This window comes from Hyperoodon ampullatus (assembly GCF_949752795.1).
Source record: "Hyperoodon ampullatus genome assembly, chromosome: 6".
Taxonomy (NCBI): Eukaryota; Metazoa; Chordata; class Mammalia; order Artiodactyla; family Ziphiidae; genus Hyperoodon; species Hyperoodon ampullatus.
The window spans coordinates 58671646-58688349 of record NC_136919.1 but is presented as its reverse complement, the minus strand read 5'-3'; the positions used below and the strand labels follow the sequence as shown (position 1 = coordinate 58688349).

The window sequence follows — 16704 nt, the reverse complement described above, 5'->3', positions numbered from 1 at the left end:
GCCTGCCCCCAGAGGTCATGTAGGCTGTGTCCTGTTGCCTGAGAGTGTGCACATAGAAAGAAGCTCCTATGGTGGTCCCACCCCTTTCCTCCTGTGCCCCCCCAACAATGGTGCCTTGCCTCTCTGGTGGGCCAAGGCTTCTTCCAAGTATGCCCTCAGTTGCCACATTCCAGCCTCTTCAGGCTGTCTCGGTGCAGCCAACCCCAGTCCTCTCCCTGAATCTGACCTCCAAAGCCCAAGCTCCAGCATCCAGCACCCCCTGCACCAGTGGACAAGTGTCTGAGACTGGGGAGCGCAGGGCGGTGTTACTGACCATCTGTGCAGGTCACTGTTTTGCCTAACTCAAACCAGTTGCTGCACTGTCCTCTGAGCCTCCAAAGCTCCCCCTCCATCCAGGCTGATCTTCCCACTAGTGAGGCGACTTCCCAGGGAGCAGAAACCTTTTTTCCTTCACAGCTTCCTCCCTGGGGTGCAAGTCCCGTCCCAATTCCTTTTCTTTTTTCTTTTGTCCTACCCGGTTACATGGAGGTTTTCTTGCCCTTTCAGAAGTCTGAGGTCTTCTGCCAGTGTTCAGTAGATGTTCTGTGTGAGTCGTTCCACTTGTAGATGTATTTTTGATATACTTGTTGGGGTCGGTGAGTTCCATGTCCTCCTCTGCCATCTTGATCCCCTCCTCCAATTTTTATTTTTTTATTGAAGTGTAGTTGATTTGCAGTATTTTCGGTATACTGCAAAGTGATTCAGTTATACATATATACATAGGTATGTATTCTTTTTCAGATTCTCTTCCATTATAAGTTATTACAAGATATTGAATATAGTTCCCTATGCTATACAGTAGATCCTTGTTATTTTTGATGGCTAAGAATCGCAGAGAACCATTTTCAAATGCCATTTGTGACTCATAATGTTAGAAGAGTTGAAAGAAGACCTGTTTGATTCATTCATTCAGTGAGTCAATAAATATTAATTAAACATGGATTAATTAGCATCCTTGCTAATTTGGCACTTTTTTCTGTTTGCCTATCTCACAAACAAAACCATAAATATATGGTGGTTAAAATATGATAGATTTTTTCTCACTCACCTAACGTCTAAAACAAACTATTGCACAAGAGGTTTTTCGTGGTTTGGGTCAAGAAGTGGTACACTTGACTTCTGCTCCCATTTCATTTGTTACAATTCACTGTCTTGCCCATCCCTAACTACAGAGAGGCTGGTAAATGACCTGACTGTGTGCCTAGGAAGAAGAAGAAAAGTATTTGGTTGGTAGCAGATCCATCTCTGCCATCCTTCTAAAATGGAAGGCATTGTGCTGTTGAAAACAAATTTGCTGTTAGCGGAGGCCTAGACTTCGGCCCTGAGAAAAAGTTACTTACAATGCTCTCTGTTCTTGGCTGCGCTCAAAAAACAAGTCTTCATCTCCTCTGGCTCCTCTCTCCATCTCCTTTATACTGGGCCAAAGATATTTTTCAAGCACATATGTTCAGATTTTTTCCCATTGGGTTTTGATTTTACCCAAAGTCACACATGAGTGAAAGAGGTGTGAGCCAGAGCCCAGACTGTGCACAGGAATGTATTTCCAAGATTTGCTCCTAGGGCTGCTCATCTATCCCTGCCTGTCTCTCCAGCTATTGGTCCTTCCAGGTCAGGACAGTGCCTGTTTGGTCGAAGGCCTCTGCTCTAAAGGCAACACAAGATGGCACTCCTCCACATCAGTGCATATTGACATGCAAGTGTTAGTGGACCTTAGGTTCACCCTTGTACCAGGGCTCCCCTTGCTTACCACTGAGGCTCTGGATCTCCTGTTCCATATCACTTGAACAGGAGCCATAATCCAAAAGCTCAAGGGTATGATGAGGTCTAAAGGAAATGAACAATAAATCATTCTCTTAATGCTTTCTTTTCTGTGTCTGACTTTGTTGAAGAGACTTGATTCCTTATATTGGGCCTGATAAATTGAAAAACTTGCCTTTGTTTCTATTTCCTTGTTCTTCTTATATATATGCAGATATAAAACTAAGCATTATCTCCTTTGATGTATAGCTCTCATGCGACTCTAACACCAATTTACAGATTCAATGAAAGAGTAATCTGTAAACCCTATCAATTTCCAGAAATCAACACGAATGTAATCTGCTAGCTGATGCTGACCCACAGAGATGACATGGTGGACATGGGCCTGATGTCTGAGGCTCTGCCCACACTGCAGAGGCTCTGTGATCATGGCTCAGCCTCTCTCTTTTTTGTTTTGCCTATTGTGAAAAGCTTTTTGGTCAGGCATGCCATGACCTTTTTTAGCATTCTCTTAGCACAAATACATAATTTATCACTTCACTCCCTCTCTGCATCTCTATTTTTTTTTCTTCTTAGTTGACTTCCTTAATTAAAATAATACTAGCTAATGGGATTATAATGAAGCATAAACATAGGCGTGGCATCACACAGCAGTACTCACCTCACTAGGTGACTATCGAGGTGATCTAAAGTGAACTTAAATTATTTTTGTTTTGTTTTTTAGTTGACCATTAAAATAAGAATTCCAACCTGAAATTTTCTTTTTTTTTGTTAATTTTTATTGAAGTATAGGGTTTTCTTCACAGTTAATGAAGGCACAGAAGTGTGAATGCCATTGTAGATTGTCCTGCCTATAAAATGGTTGAAACTAAATTAAATCCACTTGGCCTATAAAAAATTAAGCTTTGGGTATATGAAAATGATCTCATGTGGACCCTTATTTCCCCAAGGTGCTCAGTAAATGAATCTTTTCATTGTATTTTGTGGTCATGTACATGAAGTGCTGTATTTTTATCCCCAGCTGATAAAGGTCTATTAAAGTGTAATGTACACAGAACTTCCACTTCTGGGAAGATGCCATAGATGTATTTTTTCCCTATTCCTCCTGGTAAATGCAACTAAAATCCAGACATTGTATATAAAACAAACATAAGAAGACTGAAAAGGAGAGAGGAGAAAACAGACTGCCTAGGGACCTTGGGTACCGAGGAATGACACAATTGTGACTTCATTGGGTTTTCTGAGCTGTTTGTTTGTTTGCCTCATAAAGCCCAAACTTGGAGCTGAAGAAGGCGGCTGCCAGGAAATGCAACAGAAACAGAAAAAAATGTCCCAGCTTAAGCCTGCTTCCTCTACCCAAAGGAACAGGAAAGGGGCAACCTAGCAGGACAGAAAACTAGAAAATGCTGCTCTACTCAAAACACCACCCACAACAGCAAAGCCTGAATGGGAAGACTGGACTCCTCGTCAGACTGAAACATGGTTCCCCAACACCCCCATGGACGTGGCGTCAGAGAAGATGGATTTTATCCCCACAGGGGCACAATGTGGAGACCACATGGGGATCCTAGACTTCTACCCTCATCCTGGAGTGTCCCTCTTCCTCTTCCCGCTGGGGTGGTGGTAGAGAAAGCCCCCTGGAGAGTTAGGACTTTCACTCATCACCAGCAGTAACAAGGCTTCTCCCACGGCAGGGTCAGTGGAGAGCAGGGGGGCAAAAGAAGCTCCACCCAGGCCCAGCAGTTAAGAGGAGCCCCCCACGTGGGTCAAAAAGGAAGCCAAGTGGAGAACCTGGACTTCTACTTCCACTGAGTAGTAACCAGGTAGCATCTCTCTGCTCCCCGACCTGAGTGGTTTCAGAGAACAGCAGCTAAAACAGATTTAAATAAGGTCCAGAGTTGTATAAAATGATATGAAAATGTCCAGGTTTCAACCGAAAAATCACTCATCATACTAAAAACCTACTTTTAACACTTTCGTTCAATGTAGTGATGGAAGTTCTATCCAGTGAAACAATCCAAGGAAAGGAAATAAAATGCATATAGATCAAAAGGAAGGAATAAAACTGTTCACAGAAGAAATGATCACCTACTTAGAAAATACCAAGGAATCTATAAAACAAAGTTCTAGAACTAATATATAAGTTTAGCAAGGTCACACGCTATACAAAACAACTGTTTCTGTATACTAGCAATGAACACATGAACACTGAAATTGAAAATACAATATCATTTACCATCCCTTAAAAAAATAATAATTGGGTATAAATCTAACAAATTATGTCTAGGACTTGTACACTGGAAACTACAAAACTCTGATGAAAGAAAGTAAAGGAGATCTAAATAAATAGACATACAATGTTCATGGATTGGAAGACTCAACACAGTAAAGATGTCAATTCTCTCTAGATTGATATACGTGTTTGTATATTTCCTATCTGAATCCCAGCAAAATTTTATAGTTGTAGACAAGACTATTCTAACATTTATGTAGAAAGGCAAAGAAACTAGCATAGCAAAGAATAATAAAGTGGGAAGAATCAGACTCAAGAATCAATTTCAAGATTAATTATATAACTACAATAATTAAGACTGTGTGGTATTGGTAGAGAGATAGACACATAAATCAGTGGAACAGAAACAAGAACACAGAAGTAGAGCCACAAAAATATACTCAGCTGATGCTGACAAACACAAAAGCAATTCCATGGAAGAAAGATAGCTTGTTCAATTAATGGTGGTGGAGCAACTGGACATCCATAGGCAAAAAACAAATAAACTTTGACCTAAGTCTCACACCTTATACGAAAATTAACTCAAAATATATCACAGACTCAAATGTAAAACTAGGAAACTTTTAGGGAAAAAATTTTTAGGATCTTGTCTAGGTAAATCTTACACTTAACATTAAAAGCATGATCCACAAAAGGAAAACTCAATAAATTGGACTTCATCAAAGTTAAAAACTTTTGCTCTGTGGAAGATCCTGTTAAGAAGATAGGGGAGGGCTTCTGTGGTGGCGCACAGGCTTCCCTGGTGGCACAGTGGATAAGAATCTGCCTACCAATTCAGGGGACACAGGTTCGATCCCTGGTCCAGGAAGATCCCACATGCCCCAGAGCAACTAAGCCCGTGCGCCACAACTACTGAAGCCCGCATGCCTAGAGCCCGTGCTCTGCAACAAGAGAAGCCACCACAATGAGAAGCCCACGCACCGCAACGAAGAGTAGCCCCCGCTCGCCACAGCTAGAGAAAGCCTGCACACAGCAACGAAGGCCCAATGCAGCCAAAAGTAAATAATTTTTTTTTAAAAATGTTTTTAAAGAAGATAGGGGAAAAAATCTATAGACTGGGAGAAATTTATTACAAACCACATATCTGACAAATGACTTACATCTAGAATGTAAAGAGCTCTCAGAACTCAATAGTAAAAAATAATCCAATTACAAAATGCTAAAGGACATGAAGAGACATTTCATCAAAGATATAAAGATGAAAAATAAGCACATGAAAAGATGTTCAATATCATTAGCCATTGGGGAAATGCAAATTTTAAAAAACCACAATGAGATGTCACTACACACCTATCAGAAAGTCTAAAATTAAAACTAATGATAACGTCAAATGCTAGCAAGGATGCAGAGAAACTAAATTACTCATACGTTACTGGTGGGAATGTAAAATGATACAGCCACTCTGGAAAACAGTTCAGCAGTTCCTTAAAAATCTACTATATGACCTAGCAATTACACTCCTGGGCATTTATCCCAGAGAAAATGAAGACAAATGTTCACACAAAAACTTGTACAGGAATGTATATAGATGCTTTATTTGAATAGCCAAAATGTGGAAACAACCCAGATGTCCTTCAACATATGAATGGCTGAACATACTTGGTACATCCATACCATGGAATACTACTCAGCAATAAAAGGGAGCAAACTATTGATACATGCCACCATGGTACCATGTGAAACCTGGAAGAATCTCCAGAGAATTATTCTGAGTGAAAAAAAGCCCATCAAAAAAAGTTACATACCGTATGATTCCATTTATATAACATTCTTGAAATGCCAAAATTATAAGAAATGGAGAACAGATTAATGGTTGCCAGAGGATTAAGGCAGGGCTGGGGGCAGCATAAGGGATCCTTGCAGTGATGGAAATGTTGTTCTGTAGCTTAACATCATCAATGTCAGTGTTCTAGTCATGTCATTGTACTCTAGTTTTGTAAGATATTACCGTTGGGGGAAACTGGGTAGAGAGTACGCAGGATTGCTCTGTGTTATTTCTTATAACTGCATGTGAATCTACAACTATCTCAAAATAAAAATTTAATTAAGCCCATAAAAACAGAATGTATTGGATCATTTGTTAGTTTAATGACAAGATGCACAAATCATCCCAACTTGTTGGATACCATGTTCTCTCCTCAGTTTCTTTTTGTGACAATTCTATGGTAGCTATAGACAGGTAGGTGTGTGGACGGATGGTCTTTATAGTATACAGTTAGAGTTTTTTCAAAGGAAAACACGGTCAGTGGAAAAAGCCTGGGTATGTCCCTTGTTCATTGTTGGTCATCTCGTGTTTCAAGGGAATACCCAAAGCCACCATCTAATAAAATGTCACGCTCTTTCTCACCCTCAGGAAAGCCACTAGTGAAAGCATCCCGAGGGACTGTGATCAACACGGAGGAACCCGCGATCACCGTTGATGTAGGAGGCACCGTCAAAACAGTTGGAGGCGTGAATGTGACTATTAACTGCCAAGTTGCAGGTGAGAAATGCATTCATATGTTAATTCATTTGTTCAAATATTAATGGAGCCCTGTGCTAGGTTGGGGGCTGAAAAGATAAGTACACATTCTACTCTCAGGGATTTGGGGCTCGTAGGAAAACTCAAGCATGAACCTCAGTCACTCTGAAAGCGGAAAGTGCTACCGGAAGTTGAGAGGAGGAAAACTGGAACAGATGAAGGGAGAAGAGGTGGTTTTTATCTCTGTCTTGCATACTGGTAGAATGTGAGCATGCAAAGATGGGGGCAGAGGGTGTTCCAGGGTGATGACAGAGTGTGAGAAAATTCATGGAAGTAGGGAAGCTGCAGGACTTCAGGGGAACAGCGTGTGCTTTGGTCTGGCCGGAGCCCAGAGTACATAGATAGGGTGGTGGGGCTTAAACTTTAGTAATGTGGGTTGCACCTCTGCCGTGGGAGACTTTGAACGCTTGGATGAGGAGTTCAGGCAAAGGCAGATTGAAAGTGACATTAAGGGGCCATGCAGTGCATAAAATGGATTGAAGAAAAGAAATACAGGGACAGAGAGTCCAGTTAAGAAGCCATCATAGTAGGGCTTCCCTGGTGGCACAGTGGTTAAGAGTCCGCCTGCCAATGCAGGGGACACGGGTTCGAGCCCCGGTCCAGGAAGATCCCACATGCCGCGGAGCAACTAAGCCCGTGCGCCACAGCTACTGAGCCCGTGTGCCACAACTACTGAAGCCCGTGCGCCTAGAGCCCGTGCTCTGCAGCAAGAGAAGCCACCGCAATGAGAAGCCCGTGCACTGCAACAAAGAGTAGCCCCTGCTCGCCGCAACTAGATAAAACCCGTGCACAGCAACAAAGACCCAACACAGCCAAAATAAGTAAATAAATAAATTTATATCCAAAAAGAAAAGAAGCCATCATAGTAGTTTAGAGCAGAGGTGCTGGGACCTGGACTCAGGGTAGTGGTGGGGGAAAGCTCAGGAGTGGATGGCAGGGGTAAGACCAACAGGAACCTGGAGCTTACTCACATCAGAAGTGGGTAGGAGTCATTAATGAAAACAGCCAATGCTATTAGGAGTGTGATATAGACATTGCCCTTGGGTAGGCCTTGCAAACTCAGAGGCCTAAAGGGACCAAAAAGTCACAGGGAAGTGGAGGAGTAGTGGACCAGAGGAGGTTGTAATATGCTCTTTATAAAGGCATCTGCCATCAATTAAAAAATAAAGAACACCCACATAGACTGGAACAAAGCTCAGCTACCAGTTCTCCCTTCCTGTGAACTGCTAGCCCGTCTACCCTAAGGGTTTTCACACCCACAGTGCAAAGAAAAAATGGATGGCTCTTGTGCTCAGCCACAGTCCCCTGATTGCTGTCCTCATCAGATATACCTTCCTGCGGCACCCAAACCACGGTTCCCCAGTCATACCCTGTCTGCAAAAAGGACAGGCATTGGCACCCCCTGCTCTGGGGGTTTCTTCATCTTAGATCTCAGCCCCAACATTGGAAGATTTACCTCCACTTGTGATTAATAAGGCCAGAGAGAGCCCATTTTAAAAGAAGTAGGAGGAGAATCTTCATCTAGAGCATGTTGTTTCCAAAGAACAGCCAGGTCTGGTTTTTCTCTGAAATGTTCTGGTAGCTCCAGGAACCCAAAAATATAAATCTCTCTCTGTCATCATGCATTACCTTCTTCTTGGTAAAGCTTCCCTTGGCCTGTGCATCCAACCTCATCAGTGAAAGCTTCTGGAACTAAATCCCTTCAGGCCCTATACTCTGAAATTGGGAGTAGGACAAAATCTCTGACAGGGCTTCCCATGAATGAGTTTCCCCTCTATACACAGACTGGTGGTAGAGGCAGGGTCCTTTGTGCAGGACCATCACCCCTCATGTGATCACTAGGAACATGGGCCTTGGAGATGGAACACCAACTGGAGATATGATGGACCATGTTGGGTCTCCTCTTGAGCGCTGGGATTGGTAGGACTAAAAGAATGGGAAGCAAAGAGCAGCAAAGCAAGGAATTGGGCATTTGAGGGAGACTGAGAGAACCAGAATCCAGGTGGAGAAGTATTTATCATGGGGAACCCAAGACAGTCAAACCAGCTTTGGTCAACTCTTCCATGCCACCTAAGGCCATGTCTCCCGACTTCATCCAGAGACTCACTCTTGGTAACCTGATGGTGAAATCCTAGGTTGTGAGGTCCAGTTTTTGCCTGGCCATGTATATTACGTTCTTTGCTTTTATGTTTATTCATAGGGCCATTTGTATTAATCATGGTTAACTAAAATATGTGTCTCTGCCATTATGCCTTTTGTTAAGTAAGATTTTTATTCAATGTAGATGGGAAAGAGCCTGCTTTTGATTAAACTGTTGGTCTGTGAATTTACTGGACAAAGAAATCATTCTTGAGCTGAGTCTCCAGTCAAAATACCGACAGCTATAATGCTAAATGGCAGAAAAAACTAGTTTTACTTTAATACTACAAGTAGCTTTTATGGCTCTCTTGTGACATAATTTTAATGGCTATATAGTAGTGTATTTTAAGAATATTACATAATTTACCTAGAATAACTCATGTCCTTACATGTTTGAGTTGTTAGCAGTTTTTCATTAAATAACGTTTTGCATACATGTGCTTTCAACATGTAAAATTCAGCCTCACAAATTCTTCCCAACTCTTAAGCATAAAAAGCATTAAGCAATGAGTATGATGAGGCTTTTTCTTGAAAAGTGATCCAATCCCTTAATACCACTCCCAAACTTGTTCTCTATTTAAGAAAATTCAGAAAACTGAGTAGGAGATAAAGGGTTGGAGGAGGAGGGAGTGTTTCAGTCATTGGGAACAGGATGTGCCTGAGGTAGAAAGAGTGTGTTGCATCTGAAGGAGTGAAATGTGGCCGGTGTGTCTGTAGGATGGAGAGCAGAGAAGAAAGTAATGTGACATGTGGCTGGGAGGTGGGGAATAGTAGGCAAGGGCTAGATCTTATATGCTTTCCTAGATTATGGTACAATTTGGAGCAAGGGTAGCTTTTGCAGACTTAGGATATAAAATTGTAAGGACTGGTCATGTAGAAATAAATAGTTGAGGAGTCAATGATAGGCAGTGTATTAGCTAGGGAAGGCTAGACTCTGGTAACAAGTAGACTCCCAAATGTGTAATGACTCAAACACAATAGAAGTTTATTACTGCCTACCTAGGAGTCCAAAGAGTGGTCCTGGTCAGCTGGAGGGGATCTGCCCCCCACAGTCCTTCAGCATCACAGAACACTGGTGGCTATGTTATCTTGAATACATGCCTTCCAAGGTCTCCCCAGAGGTTCTCTCTATCCTGTCAACCAGAAGAGGGGAAAAACAAAGTGTAGACGATGGTTGAGAAGATTTTAAGGGTGACATCTGGAAGTAGCACACATTACTACTTCTCACATTCCTTCTTAGTCACATGGCTACTCACAGCTACAAGGGCTCTTGGGAAATACAGCCAGGCTGGGTACCCAGGAAAAAGAAGAAACAGCTATCAGTGTCTGCCACAGTCAGTGTGAAGAAATGTGGAAGGCTGAAAAGCTTTCCAGACTTACATGGTTCTTCAGAATAATTGCCAAGGCTGACATTTAAGTTACTGTACCCTTTCCTTGTCTTGCACCAAGCCATCAAAGAAACTTCTAGAACTTATCATGTCAAGGTGTACCTTTCAGTGGATGCCCCACCTCAAGATGTTGACAAGTCGCCATGGTGCAAGCAGCCTTCCAAGTGTAACAAGTGGCCTAGTTAACAAGAATATCCTGTCTGGGATTTTAAAAAAGATGATTATATATCACCCTACCTGGCAGCTCAGTGGAGATTAAAGACACTAATCCTCATAATCATATCAAGTTACATCCCATTATGACTACACTCATTTACTGATCCTTTCAAGCAGCAGGGAGAGCACTGTGTTATTGATAAGATATGCCACAAAGGGGGAAAAGTAAATGCAGGTCCTTTTCCTTCCTTTTTTGGACACAAATCATACCAGGGAGAGTGTGGAGCCTATCCAACTAACTTGTCAACAGCATAGCTTTGGACTTTGTTCTGTGGTGGAGTATATTTTTTGTCATTTTTCAGACATTTCTTTCTGTAGAATGTGCTGTCACGTCAAAACAGGCTTGGGGAAAAAAAAAAACTTCCACAACCTGACTAAGGAGCACTAGCAAAGCCAGCACAAATGGATTCTAGAAAGTTCTCTCTTAACAATAATCTTGGTGTTACAATTACAGCAGAAAGGTTAATCCCAAAAGTAGGAAATATTTAAGGATTTGATACCAGAAATAATAGTGCTGCAATTCAGACCTTTTCTAAGGAAGCAACCTGGTATAATGGCAGGTGGTGTCCTGTACTTGTTAGGAAGGGGATCCCTAGCGTTAAATGTATCTGAGTTTGGATCCCCACCTGCCATTTGTAGGTCACTGATTGACCATGAGGTAGAGAGGAGGTACAGGGACTCTGTCCCCATGTAAATCATTCAGGAATCCAAACTAATGTCATTTTAGGCAGATTTCATAATCTCTTCAGGTCCAATTTCCTCATCAGTAAAATGGAGTTAGTAACAATGCTTCGCAGGACCTTTGTGAAAAATGAGTGAATATGTTTATTAAATGTTTGGCTGATAGCAAATACTCAGTAAATGTTCTTTCTCCATCTAATGTGTTCAGGATATTTTTGTATAGCTCCTGACCTTGGTGCATTCCCAATGTCTAGGTATTCTAAACATCATTGTTAGGTATATATATCTGGTACCTTTTCCAGGGACTCTGGCTGGTGATATTTTCTGAAGCATTATTGTCATCTCTTGAGAGAAAAAGAAAAAAGAGATCTCTGGTGCATCGTTTATTTTTCTTCTCCCCTTGTTCCAACTTTGTTTGTAATATGACAGAACCAGTCATGGCAGGACTGGCTGTCATTCCAAAGTACCTTTTGGTGTCATTCTCTGCTTAAGGCGCATGATCGCAGGCAGGAATCCCCCAAAATGTGACACCAGCAACTCCATCTCCATTGGCAAATTCTTGATGCAGGCCCTGTTTGAGGGAGTCTAAGAGAGGTTTGCTAATCTATGTATTAAAGAATGATTCCTGGGCTTCCCTGGTGGCGCAGTGGTTGAGAGTCCGCCTGCTGATGCAGGGGACACGGGTTCGTGCACCGGTCTGGGAAGATCCCACATGCCGCGGAGCGGCTGGGCCCGTGAGCCATGGCCGCTGAGCCTGTGCGTCCGGGGCCTGTGCTCCGCAATGGGAGAGGCCACAACAGTGAGAGGCCCGCGTACGACAAAAAAAAAAAAAAAAAAAAAAAAGAATGATTCCTACATCATTTGGCTTCCCTCGGCACTGCTGTCACTTCTGTGGTCCCAGTTTTACAGAGACTGGAGGTCACTTCCTTCTACCCTTCGTTATCCTGAACATGTCCATTTCTCCCATGAGCTCTCCTGCTCTCAACTGAGGAATTCAGCCCTTTTAGCAAAGACTCTGTTTTGTCCTGTTAAACAGACTTGCTTTCAAAGGGGCATGAGGCCAAGAGTGATGAAGTGATGAAGGAAGAAGCTTACACCCACTTCCTGGAGACAAGAGAAATGGCTCCATCCCTGGGTCATCTCTCTCTCCCTCCTCCTCTTCTTTCTCACCATCCGTGTCTCCCCTCTGGCTGCCCTACAGTCACATAAGCCCTGACCAGTGAATGACACATAGGGGAGCAGCAAGTCTTGCTGCAGGAGCTGACCTTGTAAACACAGTGTTGGCTCTGGAGACATATACGCCATGGCCCATGGACACTGTCATGGAGAGAGAACATTCCCCCCGACCATTCACTTAGTCATCACACTTTTGCTGGTGGAACTGACAGCCCATTAGTCTGGTGTTCTTACTCTGCCTCCTCGCTCTAGAACAGCCTCAGTTCCTATCAGGGATTGTGTGCTTACTGCCCACAGCCCTCCTCCAAGGAACGTGCCAGTGACAAGTGCTATGTGTAATCAGTTCATGGTGAGGGAAAGTGGGTGAGTACTTGAAAAAGATGGTTTGTAGGAGCTCATTTTTCCTTGCACTTTCAGGAGAGAAATGACTGGAAGGGTTTTCTTCAACTTACTTTTCAGAGGCTTTCTCCTGAATGCCATGGAATTTTTTTTTTCCCCAACATGAAAATGGAGCTCAGGGACCAAAGTCTAAGCTGGCATGGCTGGGCATCATGATGCTCTTGCTCTCCCTAGTGGTGCTGCAATGAAAAATCAGCTTTTCTGCCTCTCACCTGCATCTTTTCTCCAGGTGTATTTAGAGATAGTGCCAGCCTGGCCCCTCTCATGCACCTGAGCCTTAAGTTTCACAGTGTGTGCCCCTCCCTGATGGGACAGGGCTGCACTATCCAAGTCTCCACCCCTTTCAGCAGCCTTGCCTCCTTTCTCCGGCCAGCCTGCCAGTCCCTAGTGATTCACATTGAATTATGGGTAACCTGAACAACAACAAAAGAGAGAGGACCAGAGAGTCACTCTCCTGTTCCCCATTAACAGGGAGAAAAGCCCTACAGATGGGCCACACACCTTAGGCCATCATTCCACCACTGGAAACTCCACCTGAGGCAGCAGGCCAGCAAGGACACCAGTGAATTCACACAAGGTAGCTCATTGTTAGTGAGGGAACATATGAGACCACCCTTCCGTCCCACCCCACTTCCTGACACTGGGAGTTCAGGAACAGCAAGTGCTCAAGGGGTCACAATGAGGGCTGATGAGCTGGCTGTTACAAAGTAGACTGTGGGTAAATTTTGTTCATCAAGGACAAGCAACAGGTACAGGTAACTCCTTGAAGGTGTCTTCATTTTCAACAATAGGCTGCCCGTGAAGGGTAAGACTGCCCTTGCCCCAAGGGCAAAATCCATCCCCAACTCAGGGAAAGCACAGGACTAAAGCTCTGGCTCTGACTGTTCCTGGCTTTGACCCTATTTACCTGGATCTGACATTCTAAACCTGCCCTGGATACATGTCCAAGAGTTTTATGAGCAAACGTTGTGAGCTGAGTCACCAGGCTAGACAGTGCAATGTATGGAGCTTTCTACTCCCTGGAGACAGGTGAATTAATGCCACACACTTTCTGTCTCTCAGCTCACTCAGAGCTTGGCCTCCTATGCAGACCATCTCAGAAGGCTTGTCCTAAACTGGGGCCTGCTTACCAGCATGTGACCCACAGGGAAACTTCCTCAGGAATTAAAACCATTCTTTTGTCTTAGTCTACTCAGGCTGCTGTAACAAAATGCCATACATTGGGTGGCTTAAACAGCAGAAGTTTATTTCTCATGGTTCTGGAGGCTGGGAATTCCAAGATCAAGGTGCCAGCCCATTCAGTTCCTGACCAGGACTCTCTTCCTGGCTTGCAGACAGCTATCTCTTGCTGTGTCCTCACATGGTGAAGACAGAGAAAGAGAGAGAGAGAAAGAGAGGGTCTCTTCTTATAAGGGCACTAATCCCATCACAAGGGCCACCCCCCTCATCACAATCTCATCTAAACCTAACAATCTCCAAAGGCCTCACCTCCTAACACCATCACACTGATGGTGGTTAGGACTTCAACATATGAATTTACAAAGGATACAAACATTTAATCCATATCACTCCTACAGGATAGAGCCTGACTTCCAAAGACAGTCACCCCATCCCAATTCAGATGTGCATACTCTCCCCCACTCTCTCTCACAACAATAACTTAGATTGAGGAGACAGCAGAACACTTTCTTTTTGTCTTTCTTTTTCTGTGGTGATACTGGTCGTTCAGTCTTTTCTTGTTCTAAGAAAATACTTAGGCTTCAAAAAATACAGGCTTGTTTTCTACATGGAGTGTCAACTCTGGTAAGGATCTAACAGCTTTCATTTATCTGGTTCATGGATATATCAACATTTTGTAGCTTTTAACTTTCTACTGAGATATAATATTTATACAGAAAAGTGCACATATCATAAAGGTCCCAAGCCCACCAAACCAGCCCCCAAGTCAAAAAACAGAGGATTACTAGCAACCAAGCTCCCTGTCCCCACTCTCAGTCACAACCCCTCCCAGTCCATCCCAGTCTCTCAGAGGAACCTCCCACTCTGACTGCTGACGGCAGAGTACTGATGTTACCAATTTTTGTTTTCTGCTTTCAGAAACAACATCATACTGTGTACTGTGTGTACTCTTTCACATCTGGCTTTTCTTATTTAACGTTAGGTTTGTTTCATGTAGTTGTCAGTCATTCATTTGCACTGGTGTATACATTCGGTTCTGAGGTGTTTTCTCCAAAGAATTTGGGTTCACTCCTTCCACCCTGCCAAGTGCCCTTTTCCCAGCTGCCTCCTTCCTCTTCTTTGAACCGGCCTCTCTCTTCCTGCCTCATCAGTGTAAGGTTTAAAAGGCAAAAGATCTCAAGACAGCTGAGAGGTCAGAGGCATTATTTAGTTTGGCTGAAGGGGAGTAGAAGACGCCCAGGCACATGCTTCCTGCAGAGCAGCCCTGGGGAGGCCCCTGGCAAGAGGCTATAAATGCCTCCAGGGTCACCTGAATGTGTTGGCTGATGAGTTTATTTTTTTTCCTCCTAGGTGTGCCTGAAGCTGAAGTCACTTGGTTCAGGAATAAAAGCAAACTGGGCTCCCCTCACCATCTGCACGAGGGCTCCTTGCTGCTTACAGCCGTGTCCTCCTCGGATCAGGGCCTGTACTCCTGCAGGGCGGCCAATCTGCACGGGGAGCTGACTGAGAACACCCAGCTACTGATCCTAGGTAAACACCTCGAGGCCGGCTGCCCGCTGTGGACCCCACTGGGGGTGACTGTCTAACCCACCCTCTACCTCCTCCTGTCCCTGATCCAATTAAGTGCATAAAGGTAAAATCAATATCCTTTCCCTTCTCCCCACCTTAGGGCCTCCCAGTAGAAAGAACACAGACCTTGGGGCCAAGCAAGCCAAGCAGACGTCAGTTAGAACCCCAGCTCTACTGCTGACTCACTGTGTAACCTTGGGCAAGTCACTTAACCTTGCTAAGCCGTAGATGCTAGTCTCTGTGTAGAAACTTATGGAAGAAGATTGCCCATATTTGGGTAGGGGTTGGCAAATAGAGGTAACAGAAGTACAGCAGTCGCTCTTAACTCCTTCTATGTTAAGGACTTCTTGGAGAATCAGACGGAAACTATAGATTACCTTGTCGAGAAAAATTCATAAATGCAAAATTTTTTGTAAAATTTCAGGAAGTTCATAGTCTAGTCCACCTAAAGTCCACACATGTACACCCCCTGTCTTTGTCCGTTCTGGCTGCTATAGCAAAATAGCCACAGATTGGGTGGCTTATAAGCAACAGAAGATTGTTTCTCACAATTCTAGAGACTGGAAGTTCAGAATCCAGGTGCCCTCATGGTCAGGCTCTGGTGAAGGCCCTCTATGTGGCTGCAGAGTAATGGCTTCTTACTGTGCCCTCCTATGGCTGAAGGGATGAGCCAGCTCTCAGGGGTCTCTGTTATGAGGACACTAACCCCAATCAGGGGGGCTCCACCGTCATGACCTAATCATCTCCCAAAGTCCCTATCTCCTAATATCATCACCTTGAAGCAGTTAGAATTTCAACATATGAATTTGGGGGATGCAAACATTCAGACTACAGCACCCCCAAACATAAGGACCTCTGATTAAAGAGTCTAAGACAGTTCCTGGCATAAAGTAGTTATTTAAAAATAACAACAGGGCTTCCCTGGTGGCGCAGTGGTTGAGAGTCCGCCTGCCGATGCAGGGGACACGGGTTCGTGCTCCGGTCCGGGAGGATCCCACATGCCGCGGAGCAGCTGGGCCCGTGAGCCATGGCCGCTGAGCCTGCGCGTCCGGAGCCTGTGCTCTGCAACGGGAGAGGCCACAACAGTGAGAGGCCCGCGTACCGCAAATAAATAAATAAATAAATAAATAAATAAATAAATAACAACAATTGCTGAGACACCATCAACACTCGATGCCCAGGGCTGGACTCAGCCACGTGCAAGCTACAACCCTTTTGTCCCCTGGATTAGGACCCTCTGCTTCTCTTCCCCACAGAGTCTGGGGATTGGTGGGATAGGATAAAGAAGCTTGTTTTTGTCTTCCTTTTTTAAAAAGGCAATTATTAGAGCATGTGTGCTGGCTATC

The 16704-nt window shown here is 43.9% G+C and overlaps 1 protein-coding gene across 2 annotated transcripts in view; it reads left to right on the top strand.

Annotated features, from left to right (window-relative positions):
- ADAMTSL1 (ADAMTS like 1) overlaps positions 1 to 16704 on the top strand; it is a gene marked incomplete at both ends in the record, with an annotated part of 469161 nt that overhangs the window by 359330 nt on the left and 93127 nt on the right. For both annotated transcript variants that reach the window (XM_079706140.1, XM_079706139.1), the window contains 2 exons: positions 6444 to 6572; positions 15140 to 15319. In XM_079706140.1, coding sequence (XP_079562266.1) covers positions 6444 to 6572; positions 15140 to 15319 — 309 coding nt within the window. The remainder of the gene's footprint in view (positions 1 to 6443; positions 6573 to 15139; positions 15320 to 16704) is intronic.